Source organism: Schistocerca nitens, chromosome 2, assembly GCF_023898315.1.
Source record: "Schistocerca nitens isolate TAMUIC-IGC-003100 chromosome 2, iqSchNite1.1, whole genome shotgun sequence".
In the NCBI taxonomy this organism is placed as follows: domain Eukaryota; kingdom Metazoa; phylum Arthropoda; class Insecta; order Orthoptera; family Acrididae; genus Schistocerca; species Schistocerca nitens.
This window is the reverse complement of record NC_064615.1, coordinates 631,262,546-631,282,515: the sequence shown is the minus strand read 5'-3', so window position 1 is coordinate 631,282,515 and position 19,970 is coordinate 631,262,546. Positions and strand designations below refer to the sequence as shown.

Here is a 19,970-nt window from a genome sequence, read left to right as displayed (position 1 = left end):
TGTTATATATGACGCAGTTGAGAAGCAAACCCAGATTGAATGTGTAGCGTAGTTTGTAGCATAATGGAGTGTAAATCACATGCGGTTGCTCGTGCGTTGTTTCAAATTTCGCTAGCATCTTTCTTTTTCTCGTTCAATTTGAAGTACCTGCATCTCGCAATTATAACACCCATCATCATTTTGTATGAATAATGCACGTCTTCTTGTTTCTAATTACATATTGGACGCGAAATTCCTGTTTACATTTCAATTACAAATTCCTAAGTTGTTTAAATTAAGAAAACATAACAAGTTAATTTCTGAGGCAAAAATGAAAAATTAGATCCTCTTTATTTGGACGATGTCCATCGTTTTATACCACAGAGCTAGATAACTATCGTAGAAACATGATAAACAATCATTTTCACAGCATTCAGCACGCCATACAAATGGTGCATGTTTACTTTTGCTACTGTACCATTACAATATGAACCCAACAGAACTGATCTGGAGCCAAGCTGCGGGATTTGGCCCGAGAAGTAACAACACTGTTAAGCTGCCAGTGGTACTGCAACTAACGCACACAGCTTTTTCACACGTCACTGCCGAACGCTGGCGGGATATAGAACGGCTCGTCATAAAAGTAGAAGAGAAAATGCTGCGCCTGGTTGGCTTCGTGGATTCTGTTGTTGATAGGTTCGTTATCAACGTAACAGGTGACACTTCCAGAACTGAAATCTATTTCTCGGATTTGGTTAAGGAATGAGCTAAGAGATTACCAGACGACTGACTGTTAGTAATACTTTCAGTAGCTTCAATATTTAACTATCCGCTGAAATACTTCATTACTCTCTTACGTTACACATAGCTTATGCAGAAAAATTACCCTGTGGTTAAGTCAGGAATTTTCATCATTCTTGTTTTTAATTGCAATAGTACATTTGCTAAAAACGATAACGTCTTATGAAATTTCGTCTAGTCGTCTAAGAAGCGTAATGTGGGAGATTTGCAGTGTTTTTTTCTTTTTTTTCGTGTGAACTGCAGCTGGCCACGTCACTGCAGGCTAGCTGTACTAGCTGCTAGCTGACCGGCCAGTGCTGTCCAAGTTAAATGCGCAGGTAAAGCTGATGTCCCGTATTACCGCACAGTCGATGTTAGCGTAACGCACAGCACAAAACGTACCCTTACTATCGCACTTGATAGTACTCGAGACAGCTTGGCTGCAGTCTCACGTGAAACGGAAATCCAATGAGGTTCCAGCAAACACGGAAGAATACATAGTGCAATGTTTACATCAGGTTTATTCTTATAATTAACGGATTATAAACTGAGTGTTAGCACTTTCTTCTGCAGGTCCTTTCAGTTCCAGAACTCGAAATGCGCATTTGTAATGCACTCGCGTCGATGCCTCCATTATACTGACGAACGTATGGCTTGAATTGGATTGTCGCTTAGATGTTTTCTGTGTAACTAAAGAGAGTCCTATACAACACTTATAAAGTACGGAAACATTCTTTTGAACTTTTTTTTACATGCTCTGTAATTCTTTTGATGTATCTCCTTCATTTAAATAGTTACAACCATGTGTAATCACATTACTCATTTGGAATTTCTATGTGTACTGGAATGACGCTTTTTTGCTAAGGGAAGTAAAGTAGGAACGCTGATTCAAGGTTGCATGAGGTCCGTAGCACTGATGAAATGTGGGACTCCTATTCAGGAACATGTGAGAATCCTTTTCTCAGAAATATTACGAGAGGCGTGCAATAAGTAACGCAACACACTTTTTCTCTGGGAAATTTCGGTTGAAAGATCGAGGAATTTGTTGTGGTAATTCGTGGAATATTCCCGCTCCAGCCCCTACAGTTTCATGAAGTTCCGACTGGTGGCGGCGCTATACATTGCCTTCAAAGTAGCGTCTCTAACGGTTGTTCTCTCCAAGCAGAGAGCTATCATTGTGTTTCTTTTGGCGGAAAACAAAAGCATCGCATATATCCACAGGCGCTTGCAGAACGTCTACGGAGACCTGGCAGTGAAAAAAAGCATGCTGAGTCGTCGGGCTAGGCGTCTTTCATCATGGCAACAAGGTCGCGCAAACCTGTACGATCTCCAGCGTGCCGGCTAGCCGCAACATAGCTGCGACTCCTACAACGTTGAAGCGTGCGGACATTCTCATTCGACGTGGTAGACGGATCACAATCAAATATCTCGCTGCACAACTGGACGTCTCTATTGGTAACTGGCACACTCGACCGCCGATTGGGGTACTTAGTGTGTGTGCCCACTGGCTTTTGCGCCACGTAACAGAAGACCATAAAGAGTAGGGACTAATAAAGCCATCAGAAGATCAAAAAAATTGCAAAACGATTTAGGAAAGATATCTGAATGGTGCGAAAATTGCCAGTTGACCCTAAATAACGAAAAGTGTGAGGTCATCCACATGAGTGCTAAATGGAATTCGTTAAACTTCCGTTACACGATAAATCAGTCTAATCTAAAAGCCGTAAATTCAACTAAATACCTAGGTATTACAATTACGAACAACTTAAATTGGAAGGAACACACAGAAAACGTTGTGGGGAAGGCTAACCAAAGACTGCGTTTTATTGGCAGGGCACTTAGAAAATGTAACAGATCTACTAAGGAGACTGCCTATACTACGCTTGTCCGTCCTCTTTTAGAATACTGACGCGCGGTGTGGGATCCTTAACATATAGGACTGACGGAGTACATCGTAAAAGTTCAAAGAAGTGCAGCACGTTTTGTATTATCGCGAAATATGGGAGAGAGTGTCACAGAAATGATACAGGATTTGGGCTGGACATCATTAAAAGACGGGCGTTTTTCGTTGCGACGGAATCTTCTCACGAAATTCCAACCACCAACTTTCTCCTCCGAATGCGAAAATACTCTGTTAACAACGACCTACATAGGGGGAAACGATCACCACGATAAAATAAGAGTAATCAGAGCTCGTACGGAAAGATATAGGTGTTCGTTCTTTCCGCGCGCTATTCGAAATTGGAATAATAGAGAATTGTGAAGGTGGTTCTATGAACCCTCTGCCATGCACTTAAATTTGATTTGCAGAGTATCCCTGTAGATGTAGATGTAGATGTGGAAGAAAGTACCACGTATGTATTGTATTATTCGACCCCATCTTAGATGTAGAAAACAAGAAATGCGTTTAGAACTCTTCTAACAGGTTTTTGTCAGTATGTTGAACTACGTGTAAGAGGTTCTACAGGGTGGTCCATAAGTGAAAAACAAATGGAGAAACCGAAGTATAAAGCTAGGTATGATGAGATGGAAGAAGAGGAAAATCTGTTTGGCTGTGTTACCAACATGGCGGCAACTTGGGAAGCCACCATCTTTGATGCAACTCTTAATTTTGAAAAGAATGCAGGTGTCATGTGACATAATAGTCGAATAGAGAAGTACACGAGATAATTAATTGTGTCTTTTTTTAGGTTAGTTTTATTCATTCTCGGGTTATGACTGATGTTTCTTTCTTACATGTGACGTGAGACCTAATGGCGTTAACACAGACCGAACACACTGAGATCGTCCTGGTATCAGGATAGAGGAGCACCCGCCTTGTCGCAGAGGAGTTCAAGCACCACCACAGATAGATTAGTTAGTCACTACCTAAAATGTGGCTTTGTTGCAGGAAATAATATATTATTGTTACAGTGCAGAAGCTGTGTAAAAAAATATGTTTGAGAAGGCCGCGCGGAGAATCACTATTTATGGGGAGTGGGGAGTCTTGTTTCTAGATTCCAATTTGAGCTAGAAACATGGGGTAAAATTTTTTTTGTATAGTCTGGACCAGCGGCCATTTGTATAGCCATTTAAACATCTGTCTTAGTTAACCTATGCTACAGTGTAACAAGTTTTGAACGACGAACCGGAGCTGGCGCCCAGGTAAATTGTTCGGATCAATTAATTCCTTTTGCAAAAGATGTTAATTGGGCTGAAATTAATGCAGCGTTAATGGCATCATTTGTATGTGCACCGTTCAGATTTTACAAGCAAATACGTGCAAAAAAACACGTTTTTCTGGAAGGTTTTTGAAGCGAGCCACTTCTGTACCTTAAATGTGTACGAATCTGTTCAAACTTTGCACTGAGGTAGATAAATGGATGAAGTCAAAACAATATTTTTGTATCCACAAATCTTTATATGTTGTCGCGATATGTTGGTGTAAAGTCGAGCTAAGTGTAGCTCAAGATGTTTTGATTTAAACGTCTTTTGGTGTAAGCTAAATGTAGCACGTAGAAATCATTATTACGTGAATTGAATTAAGGGAAGGAACGGATATGTCAAGATGTATTGATTTAAAAGTCTTTGAAGCTGCAGGATGAATCCCTTCTTTTACATCCCTAATTCTGTTCAGGACATATTCGCCTTTTTTGTGCTGTGATAGGAACATTTTTTATTCTGGTAACTATACAGAGAAAACTGGACGATCGAAAACGGACAAATCGCCATCAACCACTATTCTGGCATCTTTGGTAAGAGTCAGACTCGTCGCATCTATCTGATTCATGTGTCACATGACCCTCTTTCCGTTTGAAAATTACGAGTTGAATCCAAGACAGTGGCTTCGAAAATGGTCCACACGTTGGTAAAATAGCGTCACAGGTTTCCTCCATCTCCAATTTCATACTCCTTGACTTTAAATTTCTGATAAACGACCCGTTTCCATTTTAGGACTGTGTGGATAGACCAGCATGTAGAGTGGGTAAGAGGAGCAGGGCGACGCACCTCCTGGTCGAAGGTCCTGACGCCCTCGAGCAGCTCCTGCAGGAAGGGGTGCTGCACCTCGACGAGCAGCTGCTGCACCTGGTTGGCGCTGAGCTGCAGGTTGTTGAAGGCGTAGCGCAGCGAGTCTGCACGCTCGACGTCCTCGCGCGGCACGTCCACGCCGTAATGCTCGAACGTGGCGTACACCTCCTCGATGGGGCCGATGCCCATGTCCAGCCGCAAGAAGTTCTGGCGCACCGCCTCCAGGCACGCCATGGCCACGCGCACGTCGTCCAAGTCCTTCACCTTGCGCTGCAGCACGCTCGACTTCTCCTTGATGAACTCCATCATCTCCGCCAGCTTGGCGCGGTAAGCCAGGCTCAGGTACTTGCCCAACAGGATCTTCCACGCCATCGATTCCTTCAGCAGCGCCTCCTTGAATTTGTCTGTGTTCAAACATATTCATACACTGTTACTGCAAATCACATCGTTTCTACAGAAGGTGCAGAATATTTGAATAAACTCGATCGTAAAGGAGAAGTTACATAATAGCCATTCTGACACCTCCAGAACAAAATTACAAAGCTTGTCAGTAAAACTGGCACACCAAGAAGGATAGGGGAGAACGAAATTGTGCTTATTGTAACAATGGAGTTTATGGTTCAAATGGCTCTGAGCACTATGGGACTTAACATCTGAGGTCATCAGTCCTCTAGAACGTAGAACTACTTAAACCTAACTAACCTAAGGACATCACACACATCCATGCCCGAGGCAGGATTTGAACCTGCGACTGTAGCGGTCGCCCGATTCCAGACTGAAGCGCCTAGAACTGCTCGCCGGCCGGTGTGGCCGAGCGGTTCTAGGCGCTACAGTCTGGAGCCGCGCGACCGCTACGGTCGCAGGTTCGAATCCTGCCTCGGGCATGGATGTGTGTGATGTCCTTAGGTTAGTTAGGTTTAAGTAGTTCTAAGTTCTAGGGGACTGATGACCTCAGCAGTTGAGTCCCATAGTGCTCAGAGCCATTTGAACCATTTGAACCAGTCTCTCTTCCACATCACTAACAGGCCGGGTTGCAGGTTGACTTTACCTCCCCTGCTGGAAGAAGTGCCATTGACGATTCGAAGGGTTATGTGGCTGCAATATGATGGTGCTCCAGCCCACTTCGCCGTTAACGTCCGGGCGCTTCTCAATCGTGTCTTCCCTGGTCGATGGATCTGATAAGCATTGTCTGCTCGTTCACCAGATCTCAACCCGTGCGATTTCTGGTTGTGGGCCATCTCAAAAGTATGGTTTATGTAGAGCCCATTCCAGAAGTGGAGACACTGGGGCAGCGTGTTCATGCTGCCTTTAACACTGTTCGTGTGCAGCTTGGCCAATGTGAACGTGTGAGACAGAACATGCTACGGAGCGTACACGCATGCGTTGAGGCACATGGAAATCATTTTCAGCACATACTGTAACTGTGGCTGTATGGTACAGCGCGTATTAGACCGTAGTCTATGTGACAATATGTGACTGAATAAATGGTCTCTAGCATGGAAACCGTGTATTTTCCGACATAAGTTCATTAGACCGTTTTTGTTTCGTGTCTTTTCATCGATCAATCCCCAGAGTTTGTACACGGTGGAAAAAAGCATCCTGTTTATTGTTATTAGTAACATACAACAAAACCGTAGACATCCGTGGCATATTATTCTCGGAATGTAGGCTTTGGAGAGAAATGGTCAAAATTTTGTGAATTCCTTGGGGACCAAACTGCTGAGGTCATCCATCCCTAGACTTACACGGTACTTAAACTAATTTATGCTGAGAGCAACACACACACACACCCATGGTCGAGGGGGACTCGAACCTCCGACGGGAGGGGCCGCGCAATCCGTGATATGGCGCCTCAAACTTCGCTGCTACTGCGCGCAGCGCTGTGGGGAGAGAGGTGGTCACTGTGGACATGGATATCTACCGTGAAAGTAGCCTACACAGAGTGGGCGTAGGCATCATTCTCATCCGGGGTCTCTCAAAAGAGACACAACGATGAACCATATTTTGAAAGTCATCTTAACAACAAATGTGACCCCCCCCCCTTACCTCCCGAATCGAACACTAGCTCCGCACCTGGGCGAAATACCGAGAAGAACTTACATGAGAAATTCGTGGAGGTAATTTCCGTTCGTGTATTTTCTGTACACATTGTGTTTCGTTGTACTCAAAAGAAGTAACCTCACACAAGTCAATGTGTAATTTCCAATTCCTCTTGTATTCAAGACTGTCGATTTACACTGCACCAATTAGAGGATGTAATAAATTTAATTCACAATATAAAGAATAAGGAACTTTCGTGTATGCTTACCCATGACAATTTCCAGCGTTCTTATGACGTGTACGTCTGGAATTCTCCTTATCTGTTCGCTTGTATCTTCATATTTCTCAAATTCTTCCTTTATCTCCTGTATAATTGGATCCTTTTCCACAAATTTTATGACTTTCTCCTCTCGGTCATCATCCCACAAGTAAGCATACGTCAAATAATGCTGAAAACAAGAAAAACATACAACGAGCATGAAAAACACTACCACGAGCAATATGGTTTTATCATAGGTATTTCCAGAGGCACAACAATATTTATTTGCAGAAATAACGTGTTTTTTGTTGAATGATTCGTATTTTTCCAGAATGAGATTTTCACTCTGCAGCTGAGTGTGCGCTGATATGAAACTTCCTGGCAGATTAAAACTGTGTGCCCGACCGAGACTCGAACTCGGGACCTTTGCCTTTCGCGGGCAAGCGCTCTACCACTTTTTTTTTTTTTTTTTTTTAACGGAGAGTACATATATATATATATATATATATATATATATATATATATATATATATATATATATATATATATATATATATATATATATATATATATACACAAAGCAAAAGTTCTTCAAGGTACCAGTTAAACATATACAAATGAGAGTTAGGTAAACAAATTATGAGAATAACATTAAATACAACAAAATATAACATATCCTGTTTTCCTTTTTTTTTTTTTTTTTTTTTTTAAATGAACAAACTAAAAGTACATATATATTCACTATGCAAGAGTTCTTCAAGGTACCATTGAAACATATACAAATGACTGTTAGTTAAACAAAAAAAAATCAATACAACAAAATATAACATATTCTGTCTTCTTCCATTTTTTTAAGTTTGTTTTTTGTTTTTGGTCGATGCATGAGAACGTGGATAAGGGTGTCGCATCATGTGACAGGTATGCACGGTACACCCCAACTTTGAGGGGGGTCAAGGAAGACGCTGCGGGGAAAACCGGCAAAAGTTTGTCGGTAAGATGGTTTTCGGGTGAGGGTGCTACGCGCGGTCACAACTTTGTACCAGAAGTCAAGGACTGTATGCGGACCACTCTGAAAGAGGTATTCTAAAGCCTGTCCTCGAAACCAGATTAGGGTATGGTGCTTAGCAAGAGGGTAGTGAAATGTCTGGGGCAACAACAGGAAATCCGGGGTTACCGTCGTTGGCGGGGCACGGAGGTAAAAGCCCACGATTCGTTGGATGAGGAGCCATACATTTTGTTTCAGGGGGCACGTAAGACGGTGCTCGTCGGTGTCTTCGAGCTGACAGTCAGGGCAGAGTGGGGAGGTGGCCAGTCCTATGCGATAAAGTCGACTATTAGTCGGGAATTTTCCATAGACTAAAACATACCAGAGTGCAGACACAGACGACGGTAAAAAGGGTGCATGCACACACCCCCAAACCGTGCGCCAGTTAATGTCAGGATGCTGTAGCACCATGGGGTCGCAAGGGTTGGACAGCATAAACAAACGATAATAATCTTTTGTACGGTGAGGACGGGTGACTGGAAGATCGGCCCGAACGTAGCTGAGTTCTATGAAACAATTGGCGACGTGGTACAATAATGGAGAAATAGGTGCCACATTGATCGGTGGATCGAGAGAAGCTGGTCGGAGGATATCTAAGAGACTGCGTGTTAAGGACGGGACCGGCCCCTGCCAGTGCCGCAACAGAGTGTGGACAAAGAGTGCAGAAGATCGTGCCCGTACGTTGACGAGTCCGAGGCCACCTTTTACAGGAGGCAGTGTTAGGGTATTGTAGCGGACTTTGAAAAGTGCCCCTGCTGACACGAAATATCCAAAGGCGGATTGGATGCGGCGGCCAAGGAGTAACGGCATTGGGAGGATCTGGGCGACGTGTACCAGTTTAGGGGCGACATACATGTTGACATAGGACACACGTTGGAGTTGGTTTAAGTTACGGTGCACTTGACCGCGGACATGGTGCCGAATCGACTGTAAAAGCCGCCGGTAAGCCAGGGCCACTGTGCGGTGTGTGGAGCTCGTAAATTCGATACCCAAGTAACGAAGGGTGGCACTGACTGGGAGTGGGGTCGGCACCATAGCCGGGAGGCCGCGCCCAATGTGCATCATAGTCGATTTACGGACGTTAAGAATGCTACCAGAAAGACGTCCATACTGGTGGATCCATTGGATGGCGTCATTGAGTTCCGTGGAGGAGCGGGTGAGAAAGAGGAGATCGTCCGCATAAGCCCTACAGCGAAAGGTGTAGTCACGCAAAGTGAGGCCCTGCAGTCTAGAGGTAAGTCCAGTGATGAGGGGCTCAAATGCAATGGCATATAATAAAGTAGACATAGGGCATCCTTGACGCACAGAGCGGCGTATAGGAATCGGTCCTACAAGCCTCCCATTGACTTGTACCATCGAGACCGCGGGAAGTAGTAAACGGCGAATGGCATCGACAAAAAGCAATGGGAACCCCATACGTGTCGCCACCATGAGGAGGAATGGGTGTCGAACGCGATCAAAGGCACTCGTGAAATCGACGGATACCAGTGCTGCACGAAGGCGACAAACCGACGCCAGTGCAATGAGGTCACGGCATTCTCCTAGGGCTGTTTGTAAGGTGACCCCACAACCACGTGCAGTCTGCTCAGGTGAAAGGACCGTAGGTAAGACGGTGCGTAAGCGCGCTGCTAAGAGCCGTGCATAGATTTTATAGTCTGCATTCAGTAGTGTAAGGGGGCGATATGCAGAGACATGAGACCCTCCCTTCGGTTTAGGCACAGGTAGAAGAATGCCAGTGACGAATTCAGGTGGAATTGGGAAGGACGGAGTAAAGAGTTCCTGAATCATTTCCGTCCAGCGAGGAAGCATTAACGTGGTGAACGCCCGGTAAAACTCCACTGGGAGACCATCTGGTCCGGGTGATTTGTTCTTGGCCCCTTTGTTGATCGCATCTACCACCTCTTCTGCGGTGATTGCAGACATCATGGACGTTGACTCCGCTACGGTGAGGGTCCGATCAGGGGAAGGACGGAGATCATCAGGAATGGGCGTCGCCATCGGTTCATCATCATAAAATTGGCGATAATGTTCAGCAAAGGCAGACACCACTGCCGCCTGTGTTGTGTGGTGAACACCATCGGAGGTCGTGATGTTGGGGACAAAAAGTCGACGTCGACGACTATGGTCGGATGCGGCATGGATTGTGGATGGGGTTTCGTCGTGGAGGAGGTCTTGTCGTCGGGAACGCACCACGACACCATGCAGTCGTGCACGTTGAAGAGAGAGGAGACGAGCTTTAGTACGCTGTCGTTCTCTATGGGTGTCAGGTGATGGAGGGAGCGCATCGAGCTCACGGAGGACGGCGTAGTGAAAATTTGTGGTGTCTCGATGCCATGCTGCTGCTTCCTTGCCACATTGTATGAAGGCCTTTCTGATCGCAGGTTTGGCACATTTGAGCCACCAATGGAACGTGGATGTGTACTGCGGAAGGAGTCTTTCGCAAGACGCCCATGTAGTGGCAATACATTGTCGGCAGTGTGGATCATTAAGGAGGGAGGTATTAAGCTTCCAGTAACCTCTGCCGCGCCACACTGACTGAGGTGGCAGAGCCAGGGAGCAAATGACGGCGCAGTGGTCCGAAAATGCAAGGGACCAACGTTCAGCTTGGGCGACTTCATTGCCAAGGTGGGCAGAGACATAAAACCGGTCCAGTCTGCTCGCAGAATGTGCTGTATAATGCGTAAAACCGGGGGTATTGCCATGAATTTTCTCCCAAACGTCCACTAGATGAAAATCTTCGATTAAGGTGAGCAGCGCCGGGCATGGCGAATAACCAGGCACTTGGTCCTGCGGATGGAGGACACAGTTAAAATCGCCTCCCATGATAAGGCGATCATAGCGTCCAGAAAACAGGGGCGCCACGTCATGTCCGAAGAAAGTGGACCGCTGCCGACGGTTCGTGGAGCCAGACGGAGCGTAGATATTGATGACGCGCGTGTCGAAGATGGTAACAGCCATGCCTCTTCCACAGGGAAGGATTGTCGTGTCCTTGAGTGGGATTCCTTCGCGTATGTAGAAAGCCACTCCACGCCCTGATTGATCACATGTGGAAGTGTATGAATCGTAGCCGTAGACTGGTGGTAGTGTGGCAACGCGTACTTCCTGAAGAAGGGCGACGTCGACGTCAGAGGCCCGAAGCATGTCACATAGGAGTTGCAGCTTGGGTGCAGTGCCGATCATGTTGATGTTCAGTGTGGCAAAACGGTACGTTTGTTTCAGTGGTGGTGGACGCGCATCTACCATCACCAAGGGGAGGGCACCGACAGGAAGTCCCGTCCCATCAGCTGCAATGCCTCGCTTTTGATGTTAACAGGCAGCCTTGTCCGGCGGAGGCAACTCATCCGGAGGAGGGGGCGTATCTTCCTGAACGTCGTCGGCCCATGTTCCTGTGCCGTGGGTTTGTCCAGTGTCCATGGGAATGGCGTCGTGGTGAGAGAGATCTGGAGTTGTCGGCGGGGAGACAGGCGTCTCAACCTGCGCACCGATCGTTACATTGTGCGTGGCGACCTCCATGGTGGTCCCGTCCTGCGAAACGTCTTGTTCATCTTGAAAGTTGTCCGCCGACCTCTGTGTGGAAATGTCGGCTGGCTGGGTGTCGTCGTCGTCGTCGCGGGTGGCGACGCTTTGAGAGCCCGTGGGTGAACGGCGACGGCGTTTGCGCCTATGTGGCGAGCGTTGTTTGCGCACGTGTTCCTCAGTGTCGGACGACGGCAAGGAGGAGCGTCGACCTGGTTCGAAGGCGTCGGTGGGTACAATGAAATTGTCAAACAGGTGTTGTGAAGAAGTACTGTTCTCTTCAGCTTCCGGTGCGGGAGCCTGTTCGGCGGCAAGGTTGTCAGGTGGGACGTCCGCACCGTCCATAGGTGACTGGGACGGTGGGGCGTGCCGATCGGAAGGACCGGGCGACGGACTGGACGAAACTGTAGACGTGGCAAGAGCCGCTGCGTAAGTGACCGGTAGGGCGGTCATCGTGGGTGTGACGGACGCTTCCGACAACGGGAGCTGCGCGACACGTCGTTGAATGCAGTCAGACCGTAGGTGACCTTCTTTCCCGCAACCGGAACAGGTCCGAGGTTGGCCGTCGTACATTATAATGGCACGGCAGCCTCCGATACGTAGATAGGAAGGCACGTGTTTCTGCAACTCGATGCGGACCTGTCTAACACCGTTTAAAACGGGATAGGTTTGAAATTGTACCCATCGTTCGGCAACATGTTCCAGAACGTTGCCATAGGGACGGAGCGCCTCGATGACGACGTCTGCAGGTGGTTCGAACGGCAGTTCGAAGATCCTTATCGTCCGTGTGCCGAGACCTGCGTGATCGACGGTAACGGGTCCGACGTTGCCGTCGGAATGACAGAAGCGCAGTCCACGTTTTGCCTCTTGAAGCACCTTGTCGCACGCCGCATCGTTGATCATTTTGACGTAGACGGTACTGCTAACTATGGACAAGTGGATACCAATGAGATCCGTTGGTGGTATCTTAACTTCATCGCGTAGAAATCGTTCTACCTCCAGGGCCTTGGGTCGGGCGAAGTCGGAACAAAAGTTGAAACGTAATGTCTTCTTCCGATAGTTGTGCGCCATGGTGATCTAGAAGGGAAAACGGCACTTACAGCGGCCGAAGTAAACACAAACACACCGTGCGCGCCTCGCCCGCAGCGCTCTGGCGCGTGACCGCCTCGCAGCACTGCCGGCGGCAGACTGCCCATCTGAGCTACTCAAGCACGACTCACGCCCCGTCCTCGCAGCTTTACTTCTGCCAGTATCTCGTCTCCTACCTTCCAAACTTTACAGAAGCTCTCCTGCAGGAGAGCTTCTGTAAAGTTTGGAAGGTAGGAGACGAGATACTGGCAGAAGTGAAGCTGTGGGACCGGGCGTGAGTCGTGCTTCGGTAGCTCAGTGGTAGAGCGCTTGCCCGCGAAAGGCAAAGGTCCCGAGTTCGAGTCTCGGTCGGGCACACAGTTTTAATCTGCCAGGAAGTTTCATTCGTATTTTTCTTTGTCTATTCCAAGAGGTAGAGCAAAATGGGGATCATCGATTCAGACGGGTTGGGACTGAGAGGTTCCCAACTGGAGATAAATGGGAGGAAATAATCACGAAAAGTTACAGTTCATTTGCCGTAGAACAAAGATAAACCTCCCAAAAACCGGACGCAGGGTTTGGAATGCTTTCGTATGTGAGAGTGTGTGTTGGTGTGCGTTAGTGTGGGTGGGGGAGGGGAAGAGGAGGGGAGGGGGGGAGAGAGAGAGAGAGAGATAGAGAGAGAAAGACAGCTGTATTCATGGATATGTATATGTGCCAATAATATGAGATATTAGTGATTATAATTTTTGAGAAGTTCTGGCGACTGCGATTGTAGATTACTACTAATAGAAGTGGTGCTGTAAATAAGGCGGCCCTCAGTGTACAGGAAATGAACGAAATAATATGAAAAACTTGCTATAAACACCTCATTTCCGGAACTTCTTTTTTGACTCACCTGTAGCTTCCTAACGCTGTCTTTTGCTTTGTACTATTTTGTACACCGGTACGTCTGTTCTCATTGTGGTCTTACGTTGATTGCCATATTTCCGGGACCTTTCACATATCAAACGAGGCCTATTTCTAGCAAGGGAAATTGCTCATCGCGCCCCTCCCAGATTTAGTGGTAAGAGGGCCCAGTGTACAGCCCATCAAAAACTGAACACAGATCAAGCATGAAAACAGGAAGAAGGTGTACTGAACCGTGAAAAACAAGCAAAATAGAAACAGTGAACAGTCCAAGGAGAAGTGCAATACTGAGGAGGCTGAAACAGTCTAGATACCGTGGTTAAGAGGTCACGGTGTTAGACTATAAAGCGGACGAACAGTGTTTAGCGCTCTCCCATGCCAATTTCTTTTCTCTGCTGTTCCTCAACCAGAAAACACATCTGGTGTGTCATACACGCCATTAGTAATAGTACGTGTGTCATATGATAGGAATCTCTTATTGACGCATCTAATTTGCACGCCTCGTGAGTGAGTGAGACGTGCTTGCTTGCTCGATTTAGGTGTTCGTATTAATGTGAATGTGATCACTCCCAACAAAATGATGAAAACATAGTAATTTGTCACATGTGCTGCAGCAAATCAACGCAACGGTTTCACAATCACAAAGTTTCTATGTGCTCTATCAAAACATATGTTTTTAACGTTTTTGAATTTGCTTTCCGTTTTGGAAGTTTTGACTCTTGAATTCCCGTTTCTAACCTAGTTCACACCCATTTATTTGTTGTTTTCATTTACGTGAGACGTCTATGTGGTATCTCGCCTGTTCACATTATTCAATCCCACATGACGCATATTCTGTAACCAATATACAGGGTGTTACAAAAAGGTACGGCCAAACTTTCAGGAAACATTCCTCACACACAAATAAAGAAAAATATGTTATGTGGACATGTGTCCGGAAACGCTTACTTTCCATGTTAGAGCTCATTTTATTACTTCTCTTCAAATCACATTAATCATGGAATGGAAACACACAACAACAGAACGTACCAGCGTGACTTCAAACACTTTGTTACAGGAAATCTTCAAAATGTCCTCCATTAGCGAGTATACATGCATCCACCCTCCATCGCATGGAATCCTTGATGCGCTGATGCAACCCTGGAGAATGGCGTATTGTATCACAGCCGTCCACAATACGAGCACAAAGAGTCTCTACATTTGGTACCGGGGTTGCGTAGACAAGAGCTTTCAAATGCCCCCATAAATGAAAGTCAAGAGAGTTGAGGTCAGGAGAGCGTGGAGGCCATGGAATTGGTGTGCCTCTACCAGTCCATCGGACAGCGAATCTGTTGTTGAGAAGCGTACGAACACTTCGACTGAAATGTGCAGGAGCTCCATCGTGCATGAACCACATGTTGTGTCGTACTTGTAAAGGCACATGTTCTAGCAGCACAGGTAGAGTATCCCGTATGAAATCATGATAACGTGCTCCATTGAGCGTAGGTGGAAGAACATGGGGCCCCATCAAGACTTCACCAACAATGCCTGCCCAAACGTTCACAGAAAATCTGTGTTGATGACGTGTTTGCACAATTGCGTGCGGATTCTCGTCAGCCCACACATGTTGATTGTGAAAATTTACAATTTAATCACGTTGGAATGAAGCCTCATCCGTAAAGAGAACATTTGCACTGAAATGAGGATTGACTCATTGTTGGATGAACCATTCGCAGAAGTGTACCCGTGGAGGCCAATCAGCTGCTGATAGTGCCTGCACACGCTGTACATGGTACGGAAACAACTGGTTCTCCCGTAGCAGTCTCCATACACTGACGTGGTCAACGTTACCTTGTACAGCAGCAACTTCTCTGACGCTGACATTAGGGTTATCGTCAACTGCACGAAGAATTGCCTCGTCCATTGCAGGTGTCCTCGTCGTTCTAGGTCTTCCCCAGTCGCGAATCATAGGCTGGAATGTTCCGTGCTCCCTAAGACGCCGATCAATTGCTTCGAACGTCTTCCTGTGGGGACACCTTCGTTCTGGAAATCTGTGTCGATACAAACGTACCGCGCCACGGCTATTGCCCCGTGCTAATCCATACATCAAATGGGCATCTGCCAACTCCGCATTTGTAAACATTGCACTGACTGCAAAACCACGTTCGTGATGAACACTAACCTGTTGATGCTACGTACTGATGTGCTTGATGCTAGTACTGTAGAGCAATGAGTCGCATGTCAACACAAGCACCGAAGTCAACACTACTTTCCTTCAATTGGGCCAACTAGCGGTGAATCGAGGAAGTACAGTACATACTGACGAAATTAAAATGAGCTCTAACATGGAAATTAAGCGTTTCCGTACACATGTGCACATAACATCTTTTCTTTATTTGTGTGTGAGGAATGTTTCCTGAAACTTTGGCCGTACCTTTTTGTAACACCCTGTATAGTATGACAACTGCGAAGACTACAGAAAGAGAACAAACATTTCAATGACCAGACGAACAGTTCATAACATTGTGATAAAAAAAAGTAATATAGTGGCACGAGGGAGTTTTGTACACGGTTCGGCAGTTTGACAGTCCAACACGGTGACCACTTAACCACGACGCTATTGTTTCTGGCTTTCACAGTCCAGTACATCTTCTTCCTGTTTTCAATGGCTCTGAGCACTATGGGACTTAACATCTATGGTTATCAGTCCCATAGAACGTAGAACTACTTAAACCTAACTAACCTAAGGACAGCACACAACACCCAATCACGAGGCAGAGAAAATCCCTGACCCCGCCGGGAATCGAACCCGGGAACCCGGCCGTGGGAAGCGAGAACGCTACCGCACGACCACGAGCTGCGGACTCCTGTTTTCATGCTTGACCGATGTTCAGTTTTTGACGGGGTATCCATTGGGCCAGCTTATCAATATGCCTGAGGGGGGTACGATGGGACGTGTTCCTTACAAGTACCCATATCTTTGGTCCATTTGGTGAAAATAGTCTCAATTATTACAGAAAGAAATAAAGAAATTGGGCAGTGTCTGATTGCTGGATTTATATCACCAATTTAATCCACAGCCACGGAGATTAAACACCATTCTCACGATTAAAATAAGTCTCACTTCTACAAGTAGTATCTAGAGTCATTTTATCATCTGTTGCTAGAGGTTACAAAATTCAAACAAAATCTAAATATATAAGTGGAAGTGGAAAGGTGGCTAGTAATGACTACGACAATAATTAAGAGAGGTTTTAACTGTAAAGCACAGGAGGGAGACTGTGTAGCGTTTGAAAAGAATGAAGGTGAACATTATTCTTTCCTGCGTCTTTCATACAGTAGCCTACCTATGAAGGCACAGTGGTCTGCAGTAGATAACCGTTTATTTCTCTCAAAGTCAGTTGCAGATCGGGTATTTTGATTGTATTTCTACATCGAGTATTGTTGTCTGTTTGAAATAGGCTTTTATTGTATTCATTCTATAATGAATTCCGTTATAATTAAGTATCAGCACTGGATACTTGGGACTTGAATTTCAGTTTGACCATTGGGTAATTGGATGAATGGTTCAAATGGCTCTGAGCACTATGGGACTCAACTGCTGTGGTCATCAGTCCCCTAGAACTTAGAACTACTTAAACCTAACTAACCTAAGGACATCACACACAGCCATGCCCGAGGCAGGATTCGAACCTGCGACCGTAGCAGTCGCACGGTTCCGGACTGCGCGGCTAGAACCGCGAGACCACCGCGGCCGGCCGGTAATTGGATGAATTCAGAAACCCAAAATCTGATGTAAGATACACGACTCACAACTTACATCTATGAGTTTGATGACTTCCGGTTTGAGCATTGTGACAACATTCCTCAGTGTCGACATCGTGCGGTCCACATCGTTGTCGGCGATGACGCTGCGGAAGTAATTCTTGCCATATGATGCTATTGCAGCAAAGTCGGCACCCTCTGTAAATAATGAGACAAGTATCACCCGTTAATTTCAATTCCACAACAAGAAACAAAAAGACACGATTATGAGAAATATGTTCTGTCAATGCACTTCAGGGGGGCTGGGTGAACAGGGTTTTGAATCTCGATAGTCCTGAATGCAAATTCAGAACTGCAACTACTGTACACTTCGCCCAGTAAGTGGTACAATGGTAAATGTTTAGAGTACATTAAATACGGTGTTAGTACAAAGAATCCACATATACTGAAGAATTTACAAACTAACATTACGACGACAGTTACAATCAGCGTACAGTTACTCCATAAAGATCGCGAAGTGGCCGTGCGGTTAAAGGCGCTGCAGTCTGGAACCGCAAGACCGCTACGGTCGCAGGTTCGAATCCTGCCTCGGGCATGGATGTTTGTGATGTCCTTAGGTTAGTTAGGTTTAACTAGTTCTAAGTTCTAGGGGACTAATGACCTCAGAAGTTGAGTCCCATAGTGCTCAGAGCCATTTGAACCATAAAGATCGCGAAAGGAATGTGTGTGTTACTGAGCAGGGCTGTCATTTCGTTGTAGTGGTGACGAGTGTTTTTGTACTTAGAATGAGACTGAGTGTTCATTCGCGGAGCCTTTCATTGTTGCGGGCAACTGGCTATAAATGTTACAGCTTTTAATATCGAAGATTAAGCTTTTTTTTAAAGCCAAATGGATTTAATTTTGGACTGCTGAAATTCTGACCAGGCAAGAACTAAAGTTCCTTCACTGCCTTCCAAACACTGAAAATCAGCCAAGTTCTTGGGACGTAGGAAAGGTGTCGTCGATAAAAACCACGTCACACTGCAGCTTCCCGCATCATCAGTTCCGAGCAGGAAGTTTCATTTTCTAAAGTATATGATTCAGATTCTAACGACCTATTTACATATGGTTTCCTTTAATTCATCTCCATCTATATGATTACTCTGCAATTCGCAATTAAGTGTCTGGCATAGCGCACATCGAACCACCTTCTAGCTATTTCTCTACCGTTTCACTCTCGAACAGCGTGCGGGAAAAATGAAGTGTTAAATCTTTCCGCACGAGCTCTGATTTCTCTTATTTTATTAATACGATCATTTCTTTTTGTTGCTTTCAGAGGAAAAAGTTCTTCACTGAAATTTCGTGAAAACGTATGCCGCAACAGAAAATGCCTTTATTTTAATGACTGCTAGCCCACCTCGCTTTTATATCTATGGCACTCTCTTCCCTATTTCACGATAATACCAAACGAGTTGCTCTTCTTTGAATTTTTTCGATGTCCTCCCTTAGTCCTATCTGATGTGGATCCCGCACCGTGCGGCAATACTCCAGAATTGGGATCACAAGCGCAGGGTAGCTAGTCTCTTCACTATTACATCTGTTGCATTTCTAAGTGTTCTGCCAATAAATCGCAGTCTTTGGCTCACTTCCTCCACAACAATATGCAGGCTATGTGATCGTTCCAATTTAAGCTATTCGTAACTGTAATAGCTAAATATTTAATTAATTTCAGAGCCTTTAGAATTGTGCGATTTATCGTGTAACACAAATTTAGCGGGTTCCTTTTAATACTCATGTGAATGACCTCACTTTTTCATTATTTAGAGGCAACCATGGACCTTCCCGTTGGTGAAGTGGCTTGCATACCTCAGTGATACAGACAACTCTACGGTGGGTGCAACCACAACGGAGGAGTGTCTGTTGAGACGCCAGACAAACGTGTGGTTCCTGAAGAGGGCTGCAGCATTTTCATTAGTTTCAGAGGCCACGGTCTCGATGAGTGACTGATCTGGCCTTGTAACATAAACCAAAACGGCATTGGTGTGCTGGCACTGCGAACGGCTGAAAGCAAGGGGAAATTACAGCCGTAATTATTCCCAAGAGCCTGCATCTCTGCTGTGTGGTTAAATAATGATGGTGTCCTCTTGGGTAAAATATTCCGGAGGTAACATAGTCCTCCATTTGGATCTGTAGCGACGCTGCCGCGCGCTACTTCAAGCTCGCCAGTGTGTGTGTGTGTGCTGTGCGCGTGTGTCAGTACAGTGATGTAGCGACGCTGTGTAGTTCCGCGCCCAGCCTCTAGAGGCGCTGTGTTTTATAACTTTTATATACGTTCTGTTTCTTATGATTATTATTCCTTGTTTTTTAGAGTTAGATAGTAGTTCCTTGTCTCCTGACTTGTGTGGACGGATACTATTTTCTCTCCTAACTACAGAAGTTCCCGAGGATTGAGGATCCTCTGTATAGATCGGAAGCAAAATTTTATAGCCCCGAACTGTCCACACATGCCGGGCGTCGTCAGATACGCGCCGCAATAAAGTTATTATTACTCAACTGAAGGTCTTCATTCTTCCGAATCACGTCAAGCAAAAGTCGGACAGCCACCAGTTTAGCCGTACCCGACAAGTGGTGACCCCGACGTGA

At 45.8% G+C, this 19,970-nt stretch overlaps 1 protein-coding gene across 1 annotated transcript in view; it reads right to left on the bottom strand.

Annotated features, from left to right (window-relative positions):
• LOC126235215 (dynein axonemal heavy chain 8-like) overlaps nt 1-19,970 on the bottom strand; it is a 570,318-nt gene that overhangs the window by 320,474 nt on the left and 229,874 nt on the right. Inside the window, exons 17-19 of the mRNA XM_049943945.1 lie at nt 17,404-17,546; nt 7,076-7,256; nt 4,747-5,171 (exon numbers count right to left, since the gene is read on the bottom strand). Of these exons, the coding sequence (XP_049799902.1) occupies nt 4,747-5,171; nt 7,076-7,256; nt 17,404-17,546 (749 nt within the window). The remainder of the gene's footprint in view (nt 1-4,746; nt 5,172-7,075; nt 7,257-17,403; nt 17,547-19,970) is intronic.